Source organism: Lithobates pipiens, unplaced genomic scaffold (assembly GCF_037356315.1).
Source record: "Lithobates pipiens isolate NorthernLeopardFrog02 unplaced genomic scaffold, aLitPip1_a1.2 Scaffold_18, whole genome shotgun sequence".
NCBI classification, from domain to species: domain Eukaryota; kingdom Metazoa; phylum Chordata; class Amphibia; order Anura; family Ranidae; genus Lithobates; species Lithobates pipiens.
Window position 1 is genome coordinate 130465555 of NW_027507758.1, and position 23054 is coordinate 130488608.

Below are 23054 nucleotides of genomic sequence, written 5' to 3' on the forward strand. Positions count from 1 at the left end.
TGCACAGGGGAGGACATCCTATGGCGGCCTCCCGGAAATTGAGGTCCGCGCTGTAGCCATCATTTGGCTACGGCCTGGACCTCAAGTGGTTAAAGAGAAGGGTTTTCAGGGATCCCCTATACCAGTGATATGCAATTAGCGGACCTCCAGCTGTTGCAAAATTAACCACTTGCCGACCGCCGCACGCCGATGTACGTCGGCAGAATGGCACGGGCAGGCATAAGCACATACATGTACGTCCTTTGCCTCCCGCGGGTCGGGGGCCCGATCGGGCCCCCGCCCGGTGCCTGCGGCGGTCGGTTTTCGTTCGGGAGCGATCCCGGACGAGGGGACGGCCATTCATTCATGGCCACCCCCTCGCGATCGCTCCCGACGAATGGAAATCCCCGGTGACATCACTTCCTCTCCTGTAATGTAAACACAGGAGAGGAAGTGATGTATTCTCTCCTCCGTGTCGGTATTTTTCGTTCCGACACGGAGGAGAGCGGATCAGTGAGTTGCACCAACACATCCCACACACAGTAGAACATGCCAGGCACACTCACACCCCCCCTTTACCCCCCGATCACCCCCCCAATTACCCCTGCCCCCCAGTCACAGTGACACCAATGTCATTTTTTTTTTTTTGCATTGGTGTCATTTGTGACTGTAATAACTGTTAGGGCAGTTAGGGTTAGCCCCCTTTAGTTCTAATGTACCCCCCTAACCCCCCCAATAAAGGTTTAACCCCGTGATCACCCCCCGTCGCCAGTGTCACTAAGGCTGGGTTCACATTGCAGCGGTTTATGAGAACGAATGTGATTCGCACCGCACTGCAGTGCAAATCACATCCGATCTCTGTGCGATTCGAGTTCAGCCATTCGCCGCACCCGCCGCACCCGCCACACCCGCCGCACCCGCCGCAAATTCGCACGGGACCCTTTTTTTGGCCCGCAGCAGAATCGGATCGCATGGGTGTTCACACCATGCGATCCGAGTTTGCAGATCGCACTGCGATATGCGAACTGATCTGGGGGTGTCAGTAACATTTCACTGACACTCCCAGCAGTTCGCATAGGGCAGTGTGAACTGCCGCCGGGAGGCATGCGATGCGGGAACCCGCCGCGGATTCGCGGCGTTTCCGCATCGCTCCAGTGTGAACCCAGCCTAATAAGCGATCATTTTTCTGATCGCCGTATTAGTGTCACAGGTGACGCTAGTTAGGCAGGTAGGTATTTAGGTTCGCCGCAGCTTTTTATAGCGCTAGGGACCCCCATATACTACCGCATAAAGCCCCCTGATTGCCCCCTAGTTAACCCTTTCACCAGTGATCACCATATAACTGTTACAGGTGACGCTGGTTGGTTAGTTATTTTTTTATAGTTTCAGGGCACCCGCCATTTATTACCTAATAAAGGTTTAACCCCCTGATCACCCGGCAGGTGTCATTTGTGACTAATAACTGTTAGGGCAGTTAGGGTTAGCCCCCTTTAGTTCTAAGGTACCCCCCTAACCCCCCCAATAAAGGTTTAACCCCGTGATCACCCCCCGTCGCCAGTGTCACTAAGGCTGGGTTCACATTGCAGCGGTTTATGAGAACGGATGTGATTCGCACCGCACTGCAGTGCAAATCACATCCGATCTCTGTGCGATTCGAGTTCAGCTATACAGATAGTATGGCTGAATTCGTGTCGCACCCGCCGCACCCGCCGCAAACTCGCACGGGACCCTTTTTTTGGTCCGCAGCAGAATCGGATCGCATGGGTGTTCACACCATGCGATCCAAGTTTGCAGATCGCACTGCGATATGCGAACTGATCTGGGGGTGTCATTAACATTTCACTGACACTCCCAGCAGTTCGCATAGGGCAGTGTGAACTGCCGCCGGGAGGCATGCGATGCGGGAACCCGCCGCGCATTCGTGGCGTTCCCGCATCGCTCCAGTGTGAACCCAGCCTAATAAGCGATCGTTTTTCTGATCGCTGTATTAGTGTCACAGGTGACGCTAGTTAGGCAGGTAGGTATTTAGGTTCGCCGCAGCTTTTTATAGCGCCAGGGACCCCCATATACTACCGCATAAAGCCCCCTGATTGCCCCCTAGTTAACCCTTTCACCAGTGATCACCATATAACTGTTACAGGTGACGCTGGTTGGTTAGTTATTTTTTTATAGTTTCAGGGCACCCGCCATTTATTACCTAGTCTCACTAGTGTACCCCTAAATTTAGGGGTGTCTACTTTCTAAAATGGGGTCATTTGGGGGGGGGGGGGTTTGTGCCATCTTGGCATTTTATGGCCTTCAAAACTGTAACGCCCTTAGAAAGCCTGAAGGCGGTGCTTGGTTTTTGGGGCCCCGTACGCGGCTAGGCTCCCAAAAAGTCCCACATATGTGGTATCCCCGTACTCAGGAGAAGCAGCAGAATTTATTTTGGGGTGTCATTTCACATATGCCCATGGCATGCGTGAGCAATATATCATTTAGTGACAACTTTGTGAAAAAAAAAAAAAGTTTGTAATTTTCCCGCAACTTGTGGCAAAATATAAAATATTCCATGGACTCAACATGCCTCTCAGCAAATAGCTTGGGGTGTCTACTTTCTAAAATGGGGTCATTTGTGGGGGTTTTGTGCCATCTTGGCATTTTATGGCCTTCAAAACTGTAATAGGTAGTGAGAAGTGAACTCAAAAAATTACGCCCTTAGAAAGCCTGAAGGCGGTGCTTGGTTTTCGGGGCCCCGTACGCGGCTAGGCTCCCAAAAAGTCCCACATATGTGGTATCCCCGTACTCAGGAGAAGCAGCAGAATTTATTTTGGGGTGTCATTTCACATATGCCCATGGCATGCATGAGCAATATATCATTTAGTGACAACTTTGTGAAAAAAAAAAAAAAAAAAAAAAAGTTTGTAATTTTCCCGCAACTTGTGGCAAAATATAAAATATTCCATGGACTCAACATGCCTCTCAGCAAATAGCTTGGGGTGTCTACTTTCTAAAATGGGGTCATTTGTGGGGGTTTTGTGCCATCTTGGCATTTTATGGCCTTCAAAACTGTAATAGGTAGTGAGGCGTGAAATCAAAAATTTACGCCCTTAGAAAGCCTGAAGGCGGTGCTTGGTTTTCGGGGCCCTGTACGCGGCTAGGCTCCCAAAAAGTCCCACATATGTGGTATCCCCGTACTCAGGAGAAGCAGCAGAATTTATTTTGGGGTGTCATTTCACATACGCCCATAGCATGTGTGAGCAATATATCATTTAGTGACAACTTTGTGTAAAAAAAAAAAAAAAATTTTTTTTTTGTCATTATTCAATCGCTTGAGGCAAAAAAATAAAATATTCAATGGGCTCAACATGCCTCTTATCAATTTCCTTAGGGGGTCTACTTTCCAAAATGGGGTCATTTGGGGGGGTTTTGTACTGCCCTGTCATTTTAGCACCTCAAGAAATGAGATAGGCAGTCGTAAACTAAAAGCTGCGTAAATTCCAGAAAACGTACCTTAGTTTGTAGATGTGACAACTTTTGCGCAAACCAATAAATATACAATTATTGACTTTTTTTTTACCAAAGACATGTGGCTGAATACATTTTGGCCTAAATGTATGACTAAAATTGAGTTTATTGGATTTTTCTAATAACAAAAAGTAGAAAATATCATTTTTTTTCAAAATTTGCGGTCTTTTTACGTTTATATCGCAAAAAATAAAAATCGCAGAGGCAATCAAATACCATCAAAAGAAAGCTCTATTTGTGGGAAGAAAAGGACGCAAATTTTGTTTGGGTACAACATTGCATGACCGCGCAATTACCAGTTAAAGCAGCGCAGTGCCAAAGTGTAAAAAGACCTCTGGTCATTTACCAGCAAAATGGTCCGGTCTGAAAGTGGTTAAGAAGTCCCATCATGCTCTGCCTCTGGGTGTCATGTTTGTGGCTGTCAGAATCTTGCTATGCCTCATGGGACTTGTAGTTCTGCAACAGCTGGAGGTCCGCTAATTGCATATCCCTGGCCTATACTGTTGTACTTACCTGCTCTGTGGAACAGAGCAGCCCCAATTTTGGGTTTGCTGTTGGCAGTCCTGGCTCTTCCCCCCTACTGAAGGCTTGCTATGGGGGCACTAAAGCACGCTCGCTCCAGAGCCACACTCCTTGTTCACAGAGCATGTGTTCTCTATTCATTGGCTCACTGGCTGTGATTTATAGCAGCAAGAGTAATGGCTCCCACTGATGTGTGATCCAATACCTTGTGAGTCATGAAACAATCCACCTTCTCCAGATTCCTTTACATACATGTTCCTGGTCATAAATCTAGAGTGAGATTTCTAGTGCCTGAGTCAGCTCTCCCTACTCCCACATTTCCCTGCCATTACATTTGTCACTACGCCGCATTCCTAAACAGATTTCACATGTCGAGTGATGACGTTTCACTTCCACACTAGAAACAAGAGAGACAGCGATCTATTTAGAACACTCGGCCGCCATGTTTATGGGGACACACCCATAGGATCCAACGCAAAAAGCTCTTCAAAAAAATGGCGACCTCCGACATAAAACGGGGACAAACTGCATTGAAAGGCTTATACAAGTGTTCTCCTAGTGTTCCGTTTTAATGTAAACCACATAAGCAGAAGTGGCTCGTCTGCGGTCATGCTAAGGGGGCGTTGTAGCAGAGCGCCTCCTCCAGGTGAAGCGGTGATGTCACAGCCAGCCAGGTGAGCAGTCTCCGGGTTGGCCCGGCTTGTCCGTACAGAAGAAGGAAGAAGACGAGGACGAGGCCGCCGTACGTACAGTGCCTGCAATATGATTACTGCTTCCATCAGGCACCTGCTGTCCCCGAGCCTCCTCCTGCTGTGCCTGGGCCTCGCTGTGCCGCTGGGGGTGGAGGCGGTGCCGGAGCCGGGGACCTGGACTAAGCCCTACTCTAAGGTAGGTGTGGGACACTGTGTGCGGCCGTAGGGGGTTCATAAAGGTGCCGTGGCGCGCTCTACGTGGACGCGCTGGCTCTGTGAATGTGTGCGCGCTCCTCAGGTGACAGCGCTGTCACTGGAGTTGTGAGTTGTGGGACAGGAAGTGTCCCTGAGGAGGGAAAAGGACCGAACACTCACCTGTACCTGAGGACAGGCTGTCCCGGATAAGAATAGGACAGTTGTTTGGGGAGGTCTAACAAATGTTTCCAGAATATTCTGTATTCACATAACAAATAGGAGGGCTCAATCTGAGGAGTATTTGAAAACAGTTCTGTGTAATGGCGCCCATACACTGGACAAAAGACCATTTGCAAATCTCTTGGACAGTTCGTTTTTATAAAAAATTTTTGTTCATTTAACCACTTGACAACCGGGCACTTAAACCGCCCCTCGTGACCAGACCAATTTTTAGCTTTCGGTGCTCTCACACTTTGAAAGACAATTACTCAGTCATGTAACACTGTACCTATATGAATTTTTGGGCATTTTTTCATACAAATAGAGCTTTCTTTTTAGAAAAAAAATTCATTTTCTTAGTTTCTGTGATAAAATTTTGCAAATTATTAATATTTCTTTATACATTTTGGCCATAATTTATACTGCTACATATCTGGTAAAAAATAACCCAAATTAGTGGATATTATTTGGTCTTTGTGAAAGTTAGAGAGTCTACAGCAGCCTTTCTCAAACTTTTCAACACAGAGGAACCCTTGAAATAGTTCTCCGGTCTTGGGGAACCCCTAATAAAAGTCTACAGTTCATGATACATTAGTGTGATGGTCGGTGGGAAGAATGGTCCTTGCACTTGTGGTCATTGGGAAGAATTACCTCCTTACAGATAGCTAAAAAGATCAATGGGATCTTGGGAACTTATCTGAGAGGCAGACATTGCCCAATGCTGAAGGAACCCCTAGCAACCTCTGGAGGAACCCTAGGGTTCCATGGGACCCTGGTTGAGAATCACTGGTCTACAAGCTGTGGTGCAAATCGTAAACAATTGATCACATCTGAAGTACTAGCGGCCCATTTTATTTCTTGCAACCTGAACAAGCCGGGAAAGAAAAATGACCCCCCCCCCTTTTTTTTTTTTTTTTTTGAAGAAAGTAGACATTCCAATGTATTTAGTAAGAGGCATGGTGAGGTTTTGATGTCTTTTTTTTTTTCCCCCACAATTCTTTGCAAGAAGAAGATTTCCCCCCCCCCACCTAATTGTCATTGTAATAGTTTATTTCTCTTGCATGGCATGTGTACACCACAAATAATGCCCCAAAATACATTCTGCTACTCCTGAGTATTACAATACCACATGTGTGGGACTTTTCCCACAGCCTGGCCACATAGAGAGGCCCAACATGCAGGGAGCGCCATCATGTGTTCTAGAAGCATAAATTACACATCTAACTTCTTGACTACCTATTACGCTTTTGAAGGTCCTGGAGCACCAGGACAATGACATGTGACAATAACGTGACACTGATGACAGATGGCACATGACACTTATACGTGGCACTGATGAAAGGTGACACTGACAGGTACTGTGAGCACTTTATTTTCCCTTTTTTTTCCCTTACACTCACAAGCTGCAGCCGTTTGCTCTCCCTCCTCACACGCTGCCTTTGTGAAGAGGGAGAGCCGGCAATGAGAGATGATCTCATATGTTTACATGTGAGATCATCTCTCATTGGACAATGAGATTGAGTGCTAAATGGCCGCTGTGATTGGCCATTTAGCACAATCTGTGATTTGGCTGTGTCCAAGGGACATGGCCAACACAGAACTTCCTGACGCGCGCCTGCTGCAGCGTGCATCTGGGAAGTAAACAGGAGGATGTCCAGGGACGCCCTCCCGGCATTTGGAATCTGCGCTGTAGCCGTCTTTTGGCTATAGCGTGGATGCCTAGGGGTTAATGGGCACGTCATATGATGTCCTCCCAGGCACGCAGCATGGTGATTGATGAGCCGTGTCCATCAGATACAGCGCATCACAGATCAGGGTAAAGAGCCAATGGCATTGGTTATTTACCATGTGATTAGCTGTGTCCAATTACAGCTAATCCCATGTAAACAAATGCCAGTTATTGGCATTTCCTTTCCACAGCGCTGTCATTTTATGAGAAAAGGAAAGCCGATAACCAGCTCTCCTGTGACAGCAGACATTTACACTGATAGTCAGTGCCAGCTCATAGACCCCTTTATTACTTGGGTGGTGAGGGTGTTAGTGATAAAGCGCCGCTAGTTTTAGCAGCACTTTACCGCTAGCGGCCGAGGAAAGGGTTATTAGCGCCCGTGTTGTGGCACTGGCGAAGCATTTTACAGACCCTTTGGCAGCGCTGCCCATTCATTTCAATGGGCAGGGTCGGTGGAGGAGCTGTGTATACTCTGCTCCTCCACTGCCCCAAAGATGCTGCTTGCGGGACTATTTTTCCCGTCCTGCAAACTCACCGCCCCAGTGTGAAAGCACTCAGGTTTTCACACTGGGGTGGTTTGAGAAGTTCTTTTCAGGGACTATTTTTTTAGCACTAAAATGCCTGAAAAGAGCCCCAGTGTGAAAGGGGTCATACTGTCCATCAGTACCACCTCCATAGTGTTCATTAGTGCTGCCTCTCGCTGTCATCTCATAGTGTCCATCAATGCCACCTCATTAGTGCCACCTCATAGTGTCCATCAGTGCAGCCTCATAACTGTCCCTCAGTACCGCCTCTCACTGCTGCCTCATTAGTTCCACCTCTCATTGCTGTCCGTGTCCATCAGTACAGCCTCTTGTTTTTGCCTCAAAGTGCCCTCAGTGCCACAGTGCTACCCCTCTCTGCCGCCTCATAGTGTCCATCACTGCCATCCTCTCAGTGCAGCCTCTCAGTGCTGCCTCTTAGTTTCCATCGGTGCCACCTCATTGATGTAGTCTCAAAACTGCCTATCAATTCCGTTTCTCACTGCTCATCAGTGAAGAAGAAAACGTACTTATTTGAAAAATATTATAACAAACAATGAAAGTGTGTGGGGTGTTTTTTGTTTTAGGGCATGTTCAGGGCCAGCAAAAGCAGTTTAACCACCCCCCCCCCCCCCCCCCCCCGATTGCCCATATGAATAAAGGCATGCAGTCATTCAGAGCTGTAAACATGCCTTGGCTGCAGTGCTTTGCTTCGTGTCCACAGCAAGAATCAAACAGCATGTCACATTTGAAGTGCGGTATTGCTGCAGAACATGGGCATTGAAGGAAATGGGGCCGCTCCGCAACCACATGGTTGTGGCGCAGTGGGTTCAGGATTCAAACAGGTGGTGAGGCCCGTTCACTGCTTCCTCACCAATTGTAAAATACCTCCGAAGAGTGATCCAAAAGCTCATGTACTTTTTTGGGATTCATGCAACAGGCAACGAACACAATGCTCATGTGGGACCTGGACCCATTAAAATGCATGGGCTGCCCCAATCGCGTAACACGAAAATGTGCATAAATGCGATGTCCTGCGTCACACATAGTGTGAAAGAGGCCTTAGCTATCACTAGGGCTGAAACAACTAATCGATTAATCGTCAACTAATCGATTATGAAATGAATCGATTACTATTTTCATAGTTGATTAATCGGCCAGTAACATAATGGGGTTAAAAAAAAACTAAAATGAGCCCTTTATAAAAAAATTAACCCCTTACAGTAGTGATTATCTGCTTTTTTTTTTTTTTTTTTTTTGTACTATAAAGGGCTAATTTTAGTCTTTTTAACCCCATTATGTTACTAAACGTCTTAGGCCTGGTTCACATCTATATGTATGTTGGTGTTTTTTGCAGAAACGCATTACAGTTCATTAACATAGTTTCCTATGGGACACGTTCATATCTGTGCTTTTTTTCAGCCGCTGCATATTTGGAAAGGGTCAGGGACTTTTAACGCAAAACGGTGCTTTTTTTGGTTCAATATACTTAACCACTTCCCGACCGCCGCACGACGATGTACGTCGACAGAATGGCATGGGCAGGCATAAGGGCTTACATGTACGTCCTTGCCTTCCCGCGGGTCGGGGGCCCGATCGGGCCCCCGCCCGGTGCCTGCGGCGGTCGGTATTCGTTCGGGAGCGATCCGGGATGAGGGGGCGGCCATTCATTCATGGCCACCCCCTCGCGATCGCTCCCGACGAATAGAAATCCTTCGTCACATCACTTCCTCTCCTGTAATGTAAACACAGGAGAGGAAGTGATGTAATCTCTCCTCCGTGTCGGTATTTTTCGTTCCGACACCGAGGAGAGAGGATCAGTGAGTTGCACCAACACGACACTACACAGTAGAACATGCCAGGCACACTCACACCCCCCCGATCACCCCCCCAATTACCCCTGCCCCCCAGTCACAGTGACACCAATGTCATTTTTTTTTTTTTTTTTGCATTGGTGTCATTTGTGACTGTAATAACTGTTAGGGCAGTTAGGGTTAGCCCCCTTTAGTTCTAATGTACCCCCCTAACCCCCCCAATAAAGGTTTAACCCCGTGATCACCCCCCGTCGCCAGTGTCACTAAGGCTGGGTTCACATTGCAGCGGTTTATGAGAACGAATGTGATTCGCACCGCACTGCAGTGCAAATCACATCCGATCTCTGTGCGATTCGAGTTCAGCCATACAGATAGTATGGCTGAATTCGCATTGCACCCGCCGCAAATTCGCACGGGACCCTTTTTTTGGCCCGCAGCAGAATCGGATCGCATGGGTGTTCACACCATGCGATCCGAGTTTGCAGATCGCACTGCGATATGCGAACTGATCTGGGGGTGTCATTAACATTTCACTGACACTCCCAGCAGTTCGCATAGGGCAGTGTGAACTGCCGCCGGGAGGCATGCGATGCGGGAACCCGCCGCGGATTCGTGGCGTTCCCACATCGCTCCAGTGTGAACCCAGCCTAATAAGCGATCGTTTTTCTGATCGCTGTATTAGTGTCACAGGTGACGCTAGTTAGGCAGGTAGGTATTTAGGTTCGCCTCAGCTTTTTATAGCGCCAGGGACCCCCATATACTACCGCATAAAGCCCCCTGATTGCCCCCTAGTTAACCCTTTCACCAGTGATCACCATATAACTGTTACAGGTGACGCTGGTTGGTTAGTTATTTTTTTATAGTTTCAGGGCACCCGCCATTTATTACCTAGTCTCACTAGTGTACCCCTAAATTTAGGGGTGTCTACTTTCCAAAATGGGGTCATTTGGGGGGGGGTTTGTGCCATCTTGGCATTTTATGGCCTTCAAAACTGTAACGCCCTTAGAAAGCCTGAAGGCGGTGCTTGGTTTTCGGGGCCCCGTACGCGGCTAGGCTCCCAAAAAGTCCCACATATGTGGTATCCCCGTACTCAGGAGAAGCAGCAGAATTTATTTTGGGGTGTCATTTCACATATGCCCATAGCATGTGTGAGCAATATATCATTTAGTGACAACGTTGTGTAAAAAAAAAAAAATAAATAAAATTTTTTTTTTTTTTTTGTCATTATTCAATCGCTTGAGGCAAAAAAATAAAATATTCAATGGGCTCAACATGCCACTTATCAATTTCCTTAGGGGTCTACTTTCCAAAATGGGGTCATTTTGGGGGGGTTTTGTACTGCCCTGCCATTTTAGCACCTCAAGAAATGAGATAGGCAGTCGTAAAAAAAGCTGTGTAAATTCCAGAAAACGTACCTTAGTTTGTAGATGTGACAACTTTTGCGCAAACCAATAAATATACAATTATTGACTTTTTTTTTACCAAAGACATGTGGCTGAATACATTTTGGCCTAAATGTATGACTAAAATTGAGTTTATTGGATTTTTCTAATAACAAAAAGTAGAAAATATCATTTTTTTTTTCAAAATTTGCGGTCTTTTTACGTTTATATCGCAAAAAATAAAAATCGCAGAGGCAATCAAATACCATCAAAAGAAAGCTCTATTTGTGGGAAGAAAAGGACGCAAATTTTGTTTGGGTACAACATTGCATGACCGCGCAATTACCAGTTAAAGCAGCGCAGTGCCAAATTGTAAAAAGACCTCTGGTCATTTACCAGCAAAATGGTCCGGTCTGAAAGTGGTTAAATGGCGAAGCTGCAGAAAAGAATGTAATGCATTTTTGCAGCAATTTGTGTTTTTTAATCTGCCTAAAAAAAAATGCAAATTGCAGTAAAATCACGTGCACAAAAATCAAAAACGCACAGCAAAAAGTGCTGCAAAAACTGCATAGGTGTGCACTGAACCTTTATGCTGGCCTCACGGATCAATTTTCAGGTGAGAATATTCAGATGAAAAATTTTTGTACATTCACGAATTCAAGAATTTTGTTTGAAAACTACATCCACTGTCTGCAAGTTCCTTTGACCGAGAAGTTTTCTATTTACAAATTTTCCTATCACTGTGGTTGAAAATGAACGTCAATTTCATCGTCTTCTTCGTCTTCTTCGTCGTCTTCTTCGTCGTCGTCTTCTTCTCGTCGTCGTCTTCTTCGTCGTCTTCTTCGTCGTCTTCTTCGTCGTCTTCTTCGTCGTCTTCTTCGTCGTCTTCTTCGTCGTCTTCTTCGTCGTCTTCTTCGTCGTCTTCTTCGTCGTCTTCTTCGTCGTCGTCTTCGTCGTCGTCTTCGTCGTCGTCTTCTTCATCTTCTTCGTCTTCCCTAGTTGTCACAAGAACACATGTCCCCCTTGAAAGATTTCCCCCCCACTTTCATTCCTGGTTCTATTGGTGGTCAGGACAATTGGAGAATGTTCTTTCCTAATGGGGACAGATATAAAACCTGACAGAGATTCTATCCTTCATCACACTATCCAAATAAAAGGTTTGCCTTTTAACTGCTTCAATACTGGGCACTTTTAACCACTTCCTGCCCAGGCAAATTTTCAGCTTTCAGCGCTCTAACACTATGCGTGACAACTGAGCGGTCATGCAGCACTGTATCCAAATCAAATTATTTGTAATTTTCTTCCCACAAATAGAGATTTCTTTTGGTGGTATTTAATCACCGCTGGGGTTTTTATTTTTTGCTAAAAAAGAAAGGACTGAATTATGAGAATTATTTTTTTTCTTAGTTTCTGTCAGTAAATTTTGTAAATAAGTAATTTTTCTCCTTTTGCTGGTGAGGCGGCACTTATAGGCAGTGATAGACGGCACTGACAGGCAGGCACTCATAGGTGGCACTTATAAGAAATGATAGGAGGCACAGACAAGTGGCATTGATGAGCAGGCACTGACTGGCATCACTGCTGGGCACTGATCGGTGGTACTGCTACTGATTTGTGCCCTGATTACCTCTACACACTCTGCTGTCAGGAGATACCGCTGATCGGCTCTCCTCTCTTCACGCTGACAGTGTGAAGCGAGGAAAGATGAAAAATGGCACTTCAACACAACCGATTACATGGTAAAAGAGCTCAATCATCGGGGTCCTAGGAACACTACCCCACACGGATGCGCGATAGCAGTGACACTGGGGTGGCGTCATATGATGGTGCCGTGGGTCCCGCTTGCTGTCATGTTATGATACGGCGGGCGGGAGGTAGTTAAAAGAGAAGTTCCCTTTTGGGAAGACGTTACATATTTAGGGTGGAACATGTAACCTATTTCAGCTTTTGCTGCAAAGTTACCCTGATCTCCCCTCAGGGGCAGGAGAATAATCTCTCCGCACCCGCTGTCACAATTTAAAAACAGCATGGCTTAATTCATTCAGTTTCCTGTGAATGAATGAACTACAAGTACCATTATCTATTGCGGCTGAATGAACTGCGAGCACTCTCTACACTCCAAAGACATGCAGGTAGGTAAATTGGCCCTAGTGTATGAATGTGAGTTGTGGACCTTGGATTGAGGGTAGGGACTATTGTGGGTGTGCGATGTATGTGGGGAGCGCTGCGTAAATTGACGGCGATATATGGGTACAATAAATAGGGATAATTGTAGACACGCACCCTCTCTCATTCAGGTTGAACTGGATGGACCGGTGTCTTTATTCAACCTTACTAACTATTTATTTAACTATGTTACTATGGATCTCTTAGTTCATTCACAAGCTCTGCTGCTTGTAAACAGTCAGCCCATATCAGAGGTACACACACAAAGCTGCAGGGCCTGACGTTCCACCCCTTATCCACTTATTGCAGGTGCGATGCTTTCCAGGCTTCTGCAGGAAAACATAATTTTTTTTATTTTTTTCTTGAAAGGTTCGTTTTAATTTAATTTTAAAGTATAACTTTAGGCTCCTTTTGCATAGGTGTTCCGTATATGTCTTCTTTTTTTTTTTTATCTGTCCATTGACACATGAAAAATGGAAAGCAATGCATTCCTATTGGCAAACGGATGTAAACAGTTGATCATCTGTAAACTGATTAAAGCCCTATTTTTGTTCCATAAAAAAAAAAAACAGAATGGAGGATAGATGGACGTAAAAGGACAAATGGTCCATTTTTGCATTGGTTATTAGGAGACGATCTCTGCTGACAGCAGAGAGTAAACAGAAGGAGAGGGAAAAAAAAAATCAGACTGACTGTAACTACTGCAGACATGGGGGTGCACGGTGTGTGCATGGAGAGGGGGCAGGGTGTACAGACAGGCTCCCCCCCCTTTTCTGGCAATGACTAATTGCTGGCTGGTGTTTTGTTTTTCTTTATATTACAGCGCCAGAGAAAGAGCTGTCATTCAGCCCCTCCACTGAAGTAAACAAAGGGGAGGGGTTGCTGGCTGATGCCACCCTGCCCCTTTGTTTACTTTAGTGGTAGGGACAAATGACAGTTTTTTTTTTTTTTTTTTCTCCTGCACTATAAGTAACTATATTAACTGCATTGTAGTGTGCTTCTTACAACTGCACCAAATTCAAAACTAAACAGAAGCCTGCTGTGTGGCTCCGCCTACACAACTGCACCTTCACAGAGATTGGTGAATGGAGAGACTACAAGTCCCATCTTCCATCTCAGCAGAGAAATGTTTTTCAATGGAGCCCAACGTCAACAACACAGCTATTCTATTGAGTTCTTCCCCCAGCCTTGTAACCAAAGTACTTGCCCTCCATACAAACCTGGGGCTGGAGGAAGAGTTTGCAGGAGCCTAGGCATTGTACCTGGGATCCACTAAAAATAGTTGTAATGCTCTGCACTCTCCAATGTAATCAAATCTATTAGTTTGAATACATTTATTCAATGTTTGAAATTCAAGTGAGAGCGATTTATTCACCTGCAGTAAACGTTTGGTGAATGTCACATGCACTACTCTACAAATATGATCCATAGTAAAACCAACTTTTTTTTCTGTATAAGCAGAGGCAAGGGACATTATTTTATTTTGATTTCCACTTTTAATACTTTGATTCACTGATGTGGAACACATAAATCAGAGACTTCCTCATACCTGCTCGGGTCAGTATGGACAGACAAAGGTACAGAGTTGACATGGGTTCTGTTTTACCTACCAAATGATCTATAACTTTGCTGTCACTGTTGCTGTCACACACTTTCGCTGCAGCTGGAGTTAACGTGTGTTTTTTTTATTTCATTAAAAAAAATAAAAATAATAATAATCCAATATATACTTGTGCTAGACATAGAGGATGTCAATATTTTTGTGTTTTTCTATCCGTTGTCAAAATCCTCTCAGTGCTAGGTTTATTAATATATATATTTTATTAATAATAAATAATATCTCTATCCGTATTTATCGGCGTATAACATGCACTTTTTTCCCCCTAAAATCAGGGGGAAGTGGTGGTGCTTGTTATACGCCGATGCCCCACAATTTTTAACCCTTTCTGCCGCTCTCTGCGGCTTCAGGGGTATTTTTGCCGCACTTGGCCATTCCTGGCTATTTTCGGCCGTTCTTTTGGAAAGCTGAAAGCCGCCGAGAACGGCCGACCGTTCTGAAAATAGCCGAGAGCAGCCGAGAACTACTGAGCGCCGCGGAGATACACAGGACATCTGCTCTGTATCTCGGCAGCGCCATTTTTAAATGACAAAGTCACAGAAAAGACTGCAAGTGACTGGCAAGGCTGCATTAATGGGCATTTAAAAGTGTTTTTTTTTTTTTTTTCAAATTTCCCCCTAAACTTAGGGTGTGTGTTATATGCCGATAAATACAGATTTATATAATATATATATATATCTATCACACACACACACACTTATTTTTTTTTTTTTTTTTTGGGACCTTCCATTTTGCTTTTTCTTGTGATAAGACCAGACTGAATACAGGAAGCACACCAGCGACTCATAGGATTTATCCAGCGCCATCATTTTATCTTATCACATGGTCTGTTCAGAGTTCAAGTTTCCATCTGCTTTCAGATAAAGCATTGCCTACCCATAACAGAAAGCTACTGACAGGTCCTGACTTCCAGCACAAAACCCAAAAGGCTCTAAGGCCTCGTTCACATGGGCAAATACTTGTGTGCACTTGTTTTGCGGACACAGGGATACACCAGTGTCGTGTTCATCCCTGTGCTGGCTGTCCCATAGATGTCTATTGGGTCACGTGGCTGCATGGACACAGCCGCTGTGGCCCAATATGACATCATGTAGGTGCGTGTCCCTGAACTCTGGATGCTGAAAGAGGAACCGCAGTCTGCTCACATACATTTTGTAATAAAAACATCTTTGCCATTCTGAAGCTTCCCTCCAACCACTTTGAATATTTTTATATATACTGTGATTCTGTAACTTACAAATGTGCTGCAGAAATCTCCCCAAGTCTGGCTGCACCCATTTTAACTGAGCAGCTAAAGCTGCTGCCTGTTCGCTTCTTGGATTTACACAGACGCACACCTGCAGCTCTCATTGGCCCTCTTATGTCTCATCCCTTTCCCTTCCTGGCAAGCTCTCACCAGAGACCTGTGTATGATGTCATAAGCCTAGGCGTTTTACCAGACAAGAAACAGGAAGTGGGCTGTATAAGGTATTTACTGGCAGAAAAAAAAATGACTGAATGTCTGCTTTAAAAGTGCAAGTATTACTAAGATGCCCAAAAGACAAACTTTAGGGTCTTGGGGCCTTGAAGACCCAGGTTTATTTCTTTCTTCTCTCCTAAATGCACAAGTAGTGATTTTTATTTTTATTTTAATTTTTATTTTTTTATTTTTTTTTTTTTTTTTTCTCTCTAAATGCTCCTATCTGCATATGTGTGCCGGGATACCTAAGCTAACACAGAAGGGAGTTTAGAGGTAGGAAAAAAATTTAAAAGGCAAACACCATTAACGGCTTTATTTATTTAATGATGTGTGCATGAGCCCTAATGGTCACCCACTCACCAATATATATCATGGTGTGGCTCTCTGGGTAACAAAAAAAAAAAATATCCAATACAATAAACTGATCAGCACAGAGAAAGGAGAGAGTGCCGATTTAGAAACCAGAATAATTGAGTCGCCGGAGTATTGACCGATTAAATTACTGCAGACTTAAAGTGATATTAAAGTCCTTTGGGTTTTTTTGTTTAAAAATAACAAACATACTTTCAGGCTCTGTTGCAGTGGATTTGCACAGAGCAGCTCGGATCCTTCTCTTCTTGGGTCCCTCACCGGTGCTCCTGGGCCCCCCCCTTCCGAGTGCCCCCACAGCAAGAAGTTTGCTATGGGGCACCTGAATTGAGCTGTTCTGTATATCTATTCAGACATGGAGCTGTGCTTTGTGCCGCCCCCCAAATCTCTCACCTCATTGGCTCACTGACTTTGACAGCGGCAGGAGCCAATGGCACCCACTGCTGTCTCAGCCAATCAGGAGGGAGAGTCCTGGACAGCTGAGGCTCTTGTGCAACATCGCTGGATTGAGATGGGGCTTGGGTAAGTATTAGGGGGGCTGAAGAGGGCTTTTCTCTTAACCACTTCCCGACCAGCGCACGACGATGTACGTCCACAGAATGGCACGGGCAGGCATATTGGCGTACAGGTACGTCCAATATTCAATGCCGCCCTGCCATCAATGCTGCGCTGGTCGGGACCCCCGTGAGTCTGGTCGCGGGGCCCGCGGACTCGATCGCCGTGGGCATCCCCGCGATCGTCTCACGGAGCGGCCGAATGGAGGAAATGCAGAGTAAACAGCATTTTTCCATTCTGCCTAGCAACTAGTGACGCTGATGTCTGCTCCATGTGATTGGAGCAGAGATCAGTGTTCACTAAATGAAAGCCCAACCCCCCCACAGTTAGTAACACACCCCTAGGAACACTTAACCCCTACACTGCCACCCACTGGTTAACCCCTTCACTGCCAGTGTCATTTACACAGGAATCACTGCATTTATATAGCAGTGATTACTGTATAAATGACAATGGTCCCAAAAATGTGTCAAAAATGTCCGATGGGTCCCCCACAATGTCGCAGTCACAATAAAAATCGCTGATCGCCGCCATTACTAGTAAAAAAAAAAAAATAATAAAAAATTATTAATAAAAATGCTATAAAACTATCCCTATTTTGTAAACGCTATAACATTTGCGCAAACCAATCAATAATCGCTTATTGCGATATTTTTAATTAAAAAAAAAATGAAGAATACGTATCAGCCTAAACTGAGGGAAAAAAATGTTGTTTTTATATATTTTTGGGGGATATTTATTATAACAAAAAGTAAAAAATAATGCGTTTTTTTTTTCAAAATTGTCGCTCTATTTTTGTTTATAGCGCAAAATATAAAAACCGCAGGGGTGATCAAATACCACCAAAAGAAAGCTCTATTTGTGGGAAAAGAAGGACGTCAATTTTGTTTGGGAGCCACGTTGCACGACCGCACAATTGTCAGTTAAAGCGACGCAGTGCCGAATCGCAAAAAGTGGTCTGGTCTTTGACCAGCAAAATGGTCCGGTCTGCAAGTGGTTAATAAACACACAATGCGGGGGTCAGGAGCGCGTTGCGCTCAAGCTGTTTTGCAAAGAAGAATGGACAAAAATGTCACTCTCTCTAGATGTACAAAGCTGATAGAGACCTAACCAAAAAGACTTGCAGCTGTAATTGCAGTGAAAGGTGGATCTACAAAGTACTGACTCAGGGGGCTGAATACAAAGACACACCACACCTTTTGCATATTTCTGTGTAAAAAAAAAAAAAACATTTTCTTTTCACTTCACAATTATGTGTCACTTTTTGTTGGTCTATCACATAAAATCCCAATAAAATACATTTACGGTTTGGCAAAATGTGGAACATTTCAAGGGGTACGAATACTTTTTCGAGGCACTATAACTGCAAGGTGAGAGATAACTGGTAAAGGTGTTCTACATCTTTATGTAGTCACTCATTGTTTTGTTAGTCCACTGTGTAAATGTAGTGTGAATCCAAACTATATCTGGCTAATGCCGGCCATACACGGTTCGAATTTCGAAAATCGTATCTAAGAATTTTCGTATGAATTTCACACCATTAGTGGGCTGCAGCAACAGCCGATTTTCGTGCGGAAATACAATTTGAGGAATCTGACATGTTGGAAATTTTTTGAAAAATCGAACGATTTTCTAATCAATGATGGGAGAATCATGCGAGAAATGTAATAAGAAAAGAAAATTTACGGAGAGTAAAGAAGATTCCTGGCCCAGAAAATTATTTTCTGTAACATGAGGTGAAATTGAAGGCTTTGTCGGCCGAATTTCGAAAATCAATGGTGGCACCATCGGATCACAAAAAAAACTAATTTTCTGATTTTGAAAAGAAAATTCGTTCGAAAGTCGACCATGTATGGTCTGCATTAGACCCTGTACACACTATTAGATTTTCTGCAGATTTTTGTCTTCAGATTTACCAAAAACATAATATGAGGTCAAACCTTAAGAGTTTCAATTTGTTTGCAATCAGGCAGGCCCTTCTACTACATGGTTTTGGTAAATCTCAAGACCAAAATCTGCAGAAAATCTAATAGTGTGTATGGGGGCTTTACTTGCTGTATGTGATGTGCTGGAATCTGATGTGTTACTGCATGGGTGGCTGTAACACAGAGGACCCATATAAGTGGTAATGTCTTACTTTTGGTGGGTGGGTGTGTGTGTGTGTGTGTGTGTGTGTGTGTGTGTGTGTGTGTGTGTATGTGTGTATATATATATATATATATATATATATATATATATATATATATATATATATATATATATATATATATATATATATATATATATATATATATATATATATATATATATATATATATATATATATTATATAATTTTTTTTTTTTTTTTTTTTTTGTGTGTGTCGCTATTGTAGGGGAGAGGATTGGAACTGATGAGATAAATTGCACCGTACATGTTTCAAGATAATGTTTGGAGTTTTTGGAAATGCTGAAAATAATAAAAAAAATACCACTGCTTCCAATATACTTTGATATATGTCCAGACTTTCTAAAAGCTTGTCTTTTTATCTCCTAGGGTGATACAATGCCTCTCTTATTTAGGAAGATATTATTCAACAAAACATACATAGAACTGAAACGTAAGTACAAACTGCTGTTTTTGTGTGTGGGCTGTTTTGTGCATTAACTTTTGGTTGGTTTTGTAAATTTTAATCATACTTCAGCTTTTATAGGTAACATGATGAAAACACTCATGGTTTTACAGTGATTATAGGTGTAGTTTTTACACTTTGACAGGCTTAATTGTTGATCTATTTTACAATGAGTGGGACAGCATTTGTTTGTGATGTGTCATAATGGTCAGTTACTTTACCACCACAGTTGTAACATGCAAACGTGTATTGTATTTCTTATCTATCCTCTGTATCAGGTTTGTAAATTATTTTCATTCTTTATAGATTTGCTAAAGTGTTAGCAACCCAAAACCAGCTCCCCTTCTTTCTCTCTTTTTTTTTTATTTTATTTTTTTGGATAGAATGGGCAATGGTTTGAACACCTGTTTTCACTTCAGGGATCAACTGGAGAGATGTATTCTCACTTCCTGTTTTGCTGACAACAGCTTCACCACACAGGAAGTGGGAATATACAATGGCAACACCAGACCCAGATAAAAACCTGTCAGGGATTCTTGCCTTCCTCTAGTGTATTAACCACTTAAGCCCCGGACCATTTTCCAGCTAAAGGACCAGACCGCTTTTTGCAATTCGGCACTGCGTCGCTTTAACTGACAATTGCGTGGTCATGCGACGTGGCTCCCAAACAAAATTGGCATCTTTTTTTTTTTTTCCCCACAAATAGCTTTCTTTGGTATTGGATCACCTCTGCGGTTTTTATTTTTTGCACTATAAACAAAAATGGCGACAATTTTGAGAATTACTTTTTGCTATAATAACTATCTCCAAAAAATATAAAGACACTCCCCCCCCCCCCCCTCAGTTTAGGCCGATACGTATTCTTCTACATATTTTTGGTATATTAAAAAAAAAAAAAAAAACACGCAATAAGTGCAATAAGTGTCTACAAAATAGGGGATAGTTTTATGGCGTGGTTGGGCGGCGCTGCTGCACACAGTGTTTGGTTTTTTTCTTTTTTTTCTTCTCCTTTTTTACATATAGAATGCATGAAGGTAGATAACCTTGAACTTTTACAAGCGCTTTAAGCTGCTTACGCAGGCCGGAGTGCACACTAGGGTTACTCTGGCGGGACTCCATAGGATCCTGCAAGACAAGCAGCCACTCATACAATTTGAAGTCAGGGTCAGCCATTGGGGACAGGTTAAAAAGATATAACTGCAGTAAAGTTAAAAGCAGCAGCAGGCATTGTAAGTCTGAACACCAGCTTATTATAAAAGTATACAAAAGGTTTAATATGACTTTATTGTTTTTTTTTTTGTGAAAGCACAAAGTGGCACATTTGGTAATTTTAATGATCAATAAAATGCAGAACAAAAATCCTGGCACAAAAAAAAACTTTTAAAGGGGCTCTCTAGCTGAAGTTTTTACACTGTATCCAGGTCTCCAAGGTGCCTTTTTCCTGTACAATAACAGGTTCTTTGTTAGGTGTCAATTTGTATGAAAGCGTATGTTGGTTTATTACCTGAGAAACATATTGTGCTTTTCAATTTGCAGCAGCTGCATCCAGATAACCGGGGCGCATGCCTGTAATGTGGAGTCCTTTTGTAATCCTGGGCAAAATGTTTTTTTGAATGGGTTCACTTTAGTTACATACAGAAAACTTATATTATTGAGTTTGTAGATTCACCATGGCTTGCATGGTAATACTACAGTAAGCGGCATTCTAAACTTCTCTGATGTCTTTGTCATTGCAGCTTTTGTGCAGGAATATCCCAGCTTAGATTTTATTTTTGAAAGCTGGGTAATCACCATGCATGTTTTGTAATGTCCATTAAAGGGATATGGGTATTTACATTATACAGTTGTGCCCAAAAGTTTGCATATCTTGGCAGAAAGCATGAAATTTTGGCATGGATATTGAAAATGACTGATCATGGCAAAAAAACTGTGTCCTTTAACCACTTGCCTACCAGGCCAATTCTGACATTTCTCTCCTACATGTAAAAATCATATATCTTTTTTTTATTTTTATTTTTTTCCATCTGTGTCCCATTGCGGTGATTTCCCTTCAAGCGGAGGTCCACCCTAAAGTGGACCTTCCGCTCATCGGAACCCTCCCCCCCTCCGGTGCCACAATCGGCACCTTTCAGGGGGGAGGGGGGTGCAGTTACCTGGATAATCCAGGTAACTGCACCCACTTCCGGGATAGCTCTCTGCGGAAAGGGGCGTAACGTACGCCCCTTTCCGCAAGTGCCCGCCCCTTCCCGCAAGTGCCCCACTGCCTGCTGGGAAACACACAGATCCCAGAGGCAGCGGGGAGCGTCCTTATTGCGCAGCGCGCTTCGCGCATGCGCAGTAGGGAACCGGGAAATGAAGCCGAAAGGCTCCATTTCCTGATTCCCCATACCCAAGATGGCGGCGGCAGGACCCGACAGGCAACCTAGAGATCGGCTTCGGGTGCCGACATCGCGGGCGCGCTGGACAGGTAAGTGTCACTATTTTAAAAGTCAGCAGCTGCAGTATTTGTAGCTGCTGGCTTTTAAAAAAAAAAAAAAAAACGCGGAGTCCCGGTGGACTCCCGCTTTCACTTCCTGTCCAATAGCCAAACAGGAAGTGAGAGAAAATCCCTGCAAATGAAAAGGAATTCCTTGGGGACCCCCAGGCCACCAGAGCTCGTGTTCCCTTTAGAAGACTTCTCCCCTATTACATATCTGGGGAGAACCCAACATTTTTGTAATTTTTATAAATTTTTTTTTTCTTTTACGGTACTTTCAATGATAATGGTAAACCGAAAAAATAGAGAGGCCAAATCTCCTTATCGGGTATACAGACAGCAATAAAGCCTGACAGGTGTTCCAATACCTCTCCACTACATTGGGGGGGGGGGGGAGTTTTGACTTGGCTTATACTTTAAAGGGGTTGTAAAGGTTCATTTTTTATTTTCTAAATAGGTTCCTTTAAGCTAGTGCATTGTTGGTTCACTTACCTTTTTTCCTTCGATTTCCCTTCTAAATGTTTTTTTTCCTTTGTTTTCTTTGTCTGAATTTCTCACTTCCTGTTCCTCCTCAGTAAGCTGTTCTGGCTGACTAAACACTGCTCGGATTATGGTGTGAAGTTTACTGAGGAGAAACGGGAAGTGAGAAATTCAGACAAAGAAAAAAAAAAACATTTAGAAGGGAAATCGAAGGAAAAGGTAAGTGAACCAACAATGCACTAGCTTAAAGGAATTTATTTAGAAAATTAAAAAACAAAGCTTTACAACCCCTTTAACAGCTTCCCACCTGCCGTGTGCCAAATGACGTCCTCAGCTTTGAGCAGGGATATCTGAATGATGCCTGTAGCTACAGGCATTCAGATATAGTCTTAGAGCCGGTAATTCTGTGCATCATAAGAACGATCATAGCGGCTGTTCTGCCGCTAAATCGTTCTTAAGGGAGGTCAGAGACGCCCCCTCCCTCCGGTGCTACTACCGACTCACCGATGTGATCGAGGAGTCGGATACAGGATACGCTAGCCTCGGATGTTCATCATAGAGATTTCTGGCAGACCAGATGGTCGCCGGAGTCTCTGATCGCCGGAGGCTGGGCGCGATGTTATGACGTCACACCCGGCCTCTGCATTCAAACGAATGGCGCCGATTCAGCTGGGAAGCCAGGATGGGTTGTTTTTAATTTTTTTTTTATTTCAGGCTTCCCAGCCTAGGAGGTGAGATGCATCTCATTGTAAAGAGGACC

The 23054-nt window shown here is 43.9% G+C and overlaps 1 protein-coding gene across 1 annotated transcript in view; it reads left to right on the forward strand.

Moving 5' to 3' along the window:
• Positions 1–4610: 4610 nt before the first annotated feature.
• TMEM87B (transmembrane protein 87B) overlaps positions 4611–23054 on the forward strand; it is a 94180-nt gene continuing 75736 nt past the window's right edge. The window contains exons 1-2 of the mRNA XM_077486117.1: positions 4611–4896; positions 19263–19326. Of these exons, the coding sequence (XP_077342243.1) occupies positions 4771–4896; positions 19263–19326 (190 nt within the window). The 5' untranslated portion in view covers positions 4611–4770. The remainder of the gene's footprint in view (positions 4897–19262; positions 19327–23054) is intronic.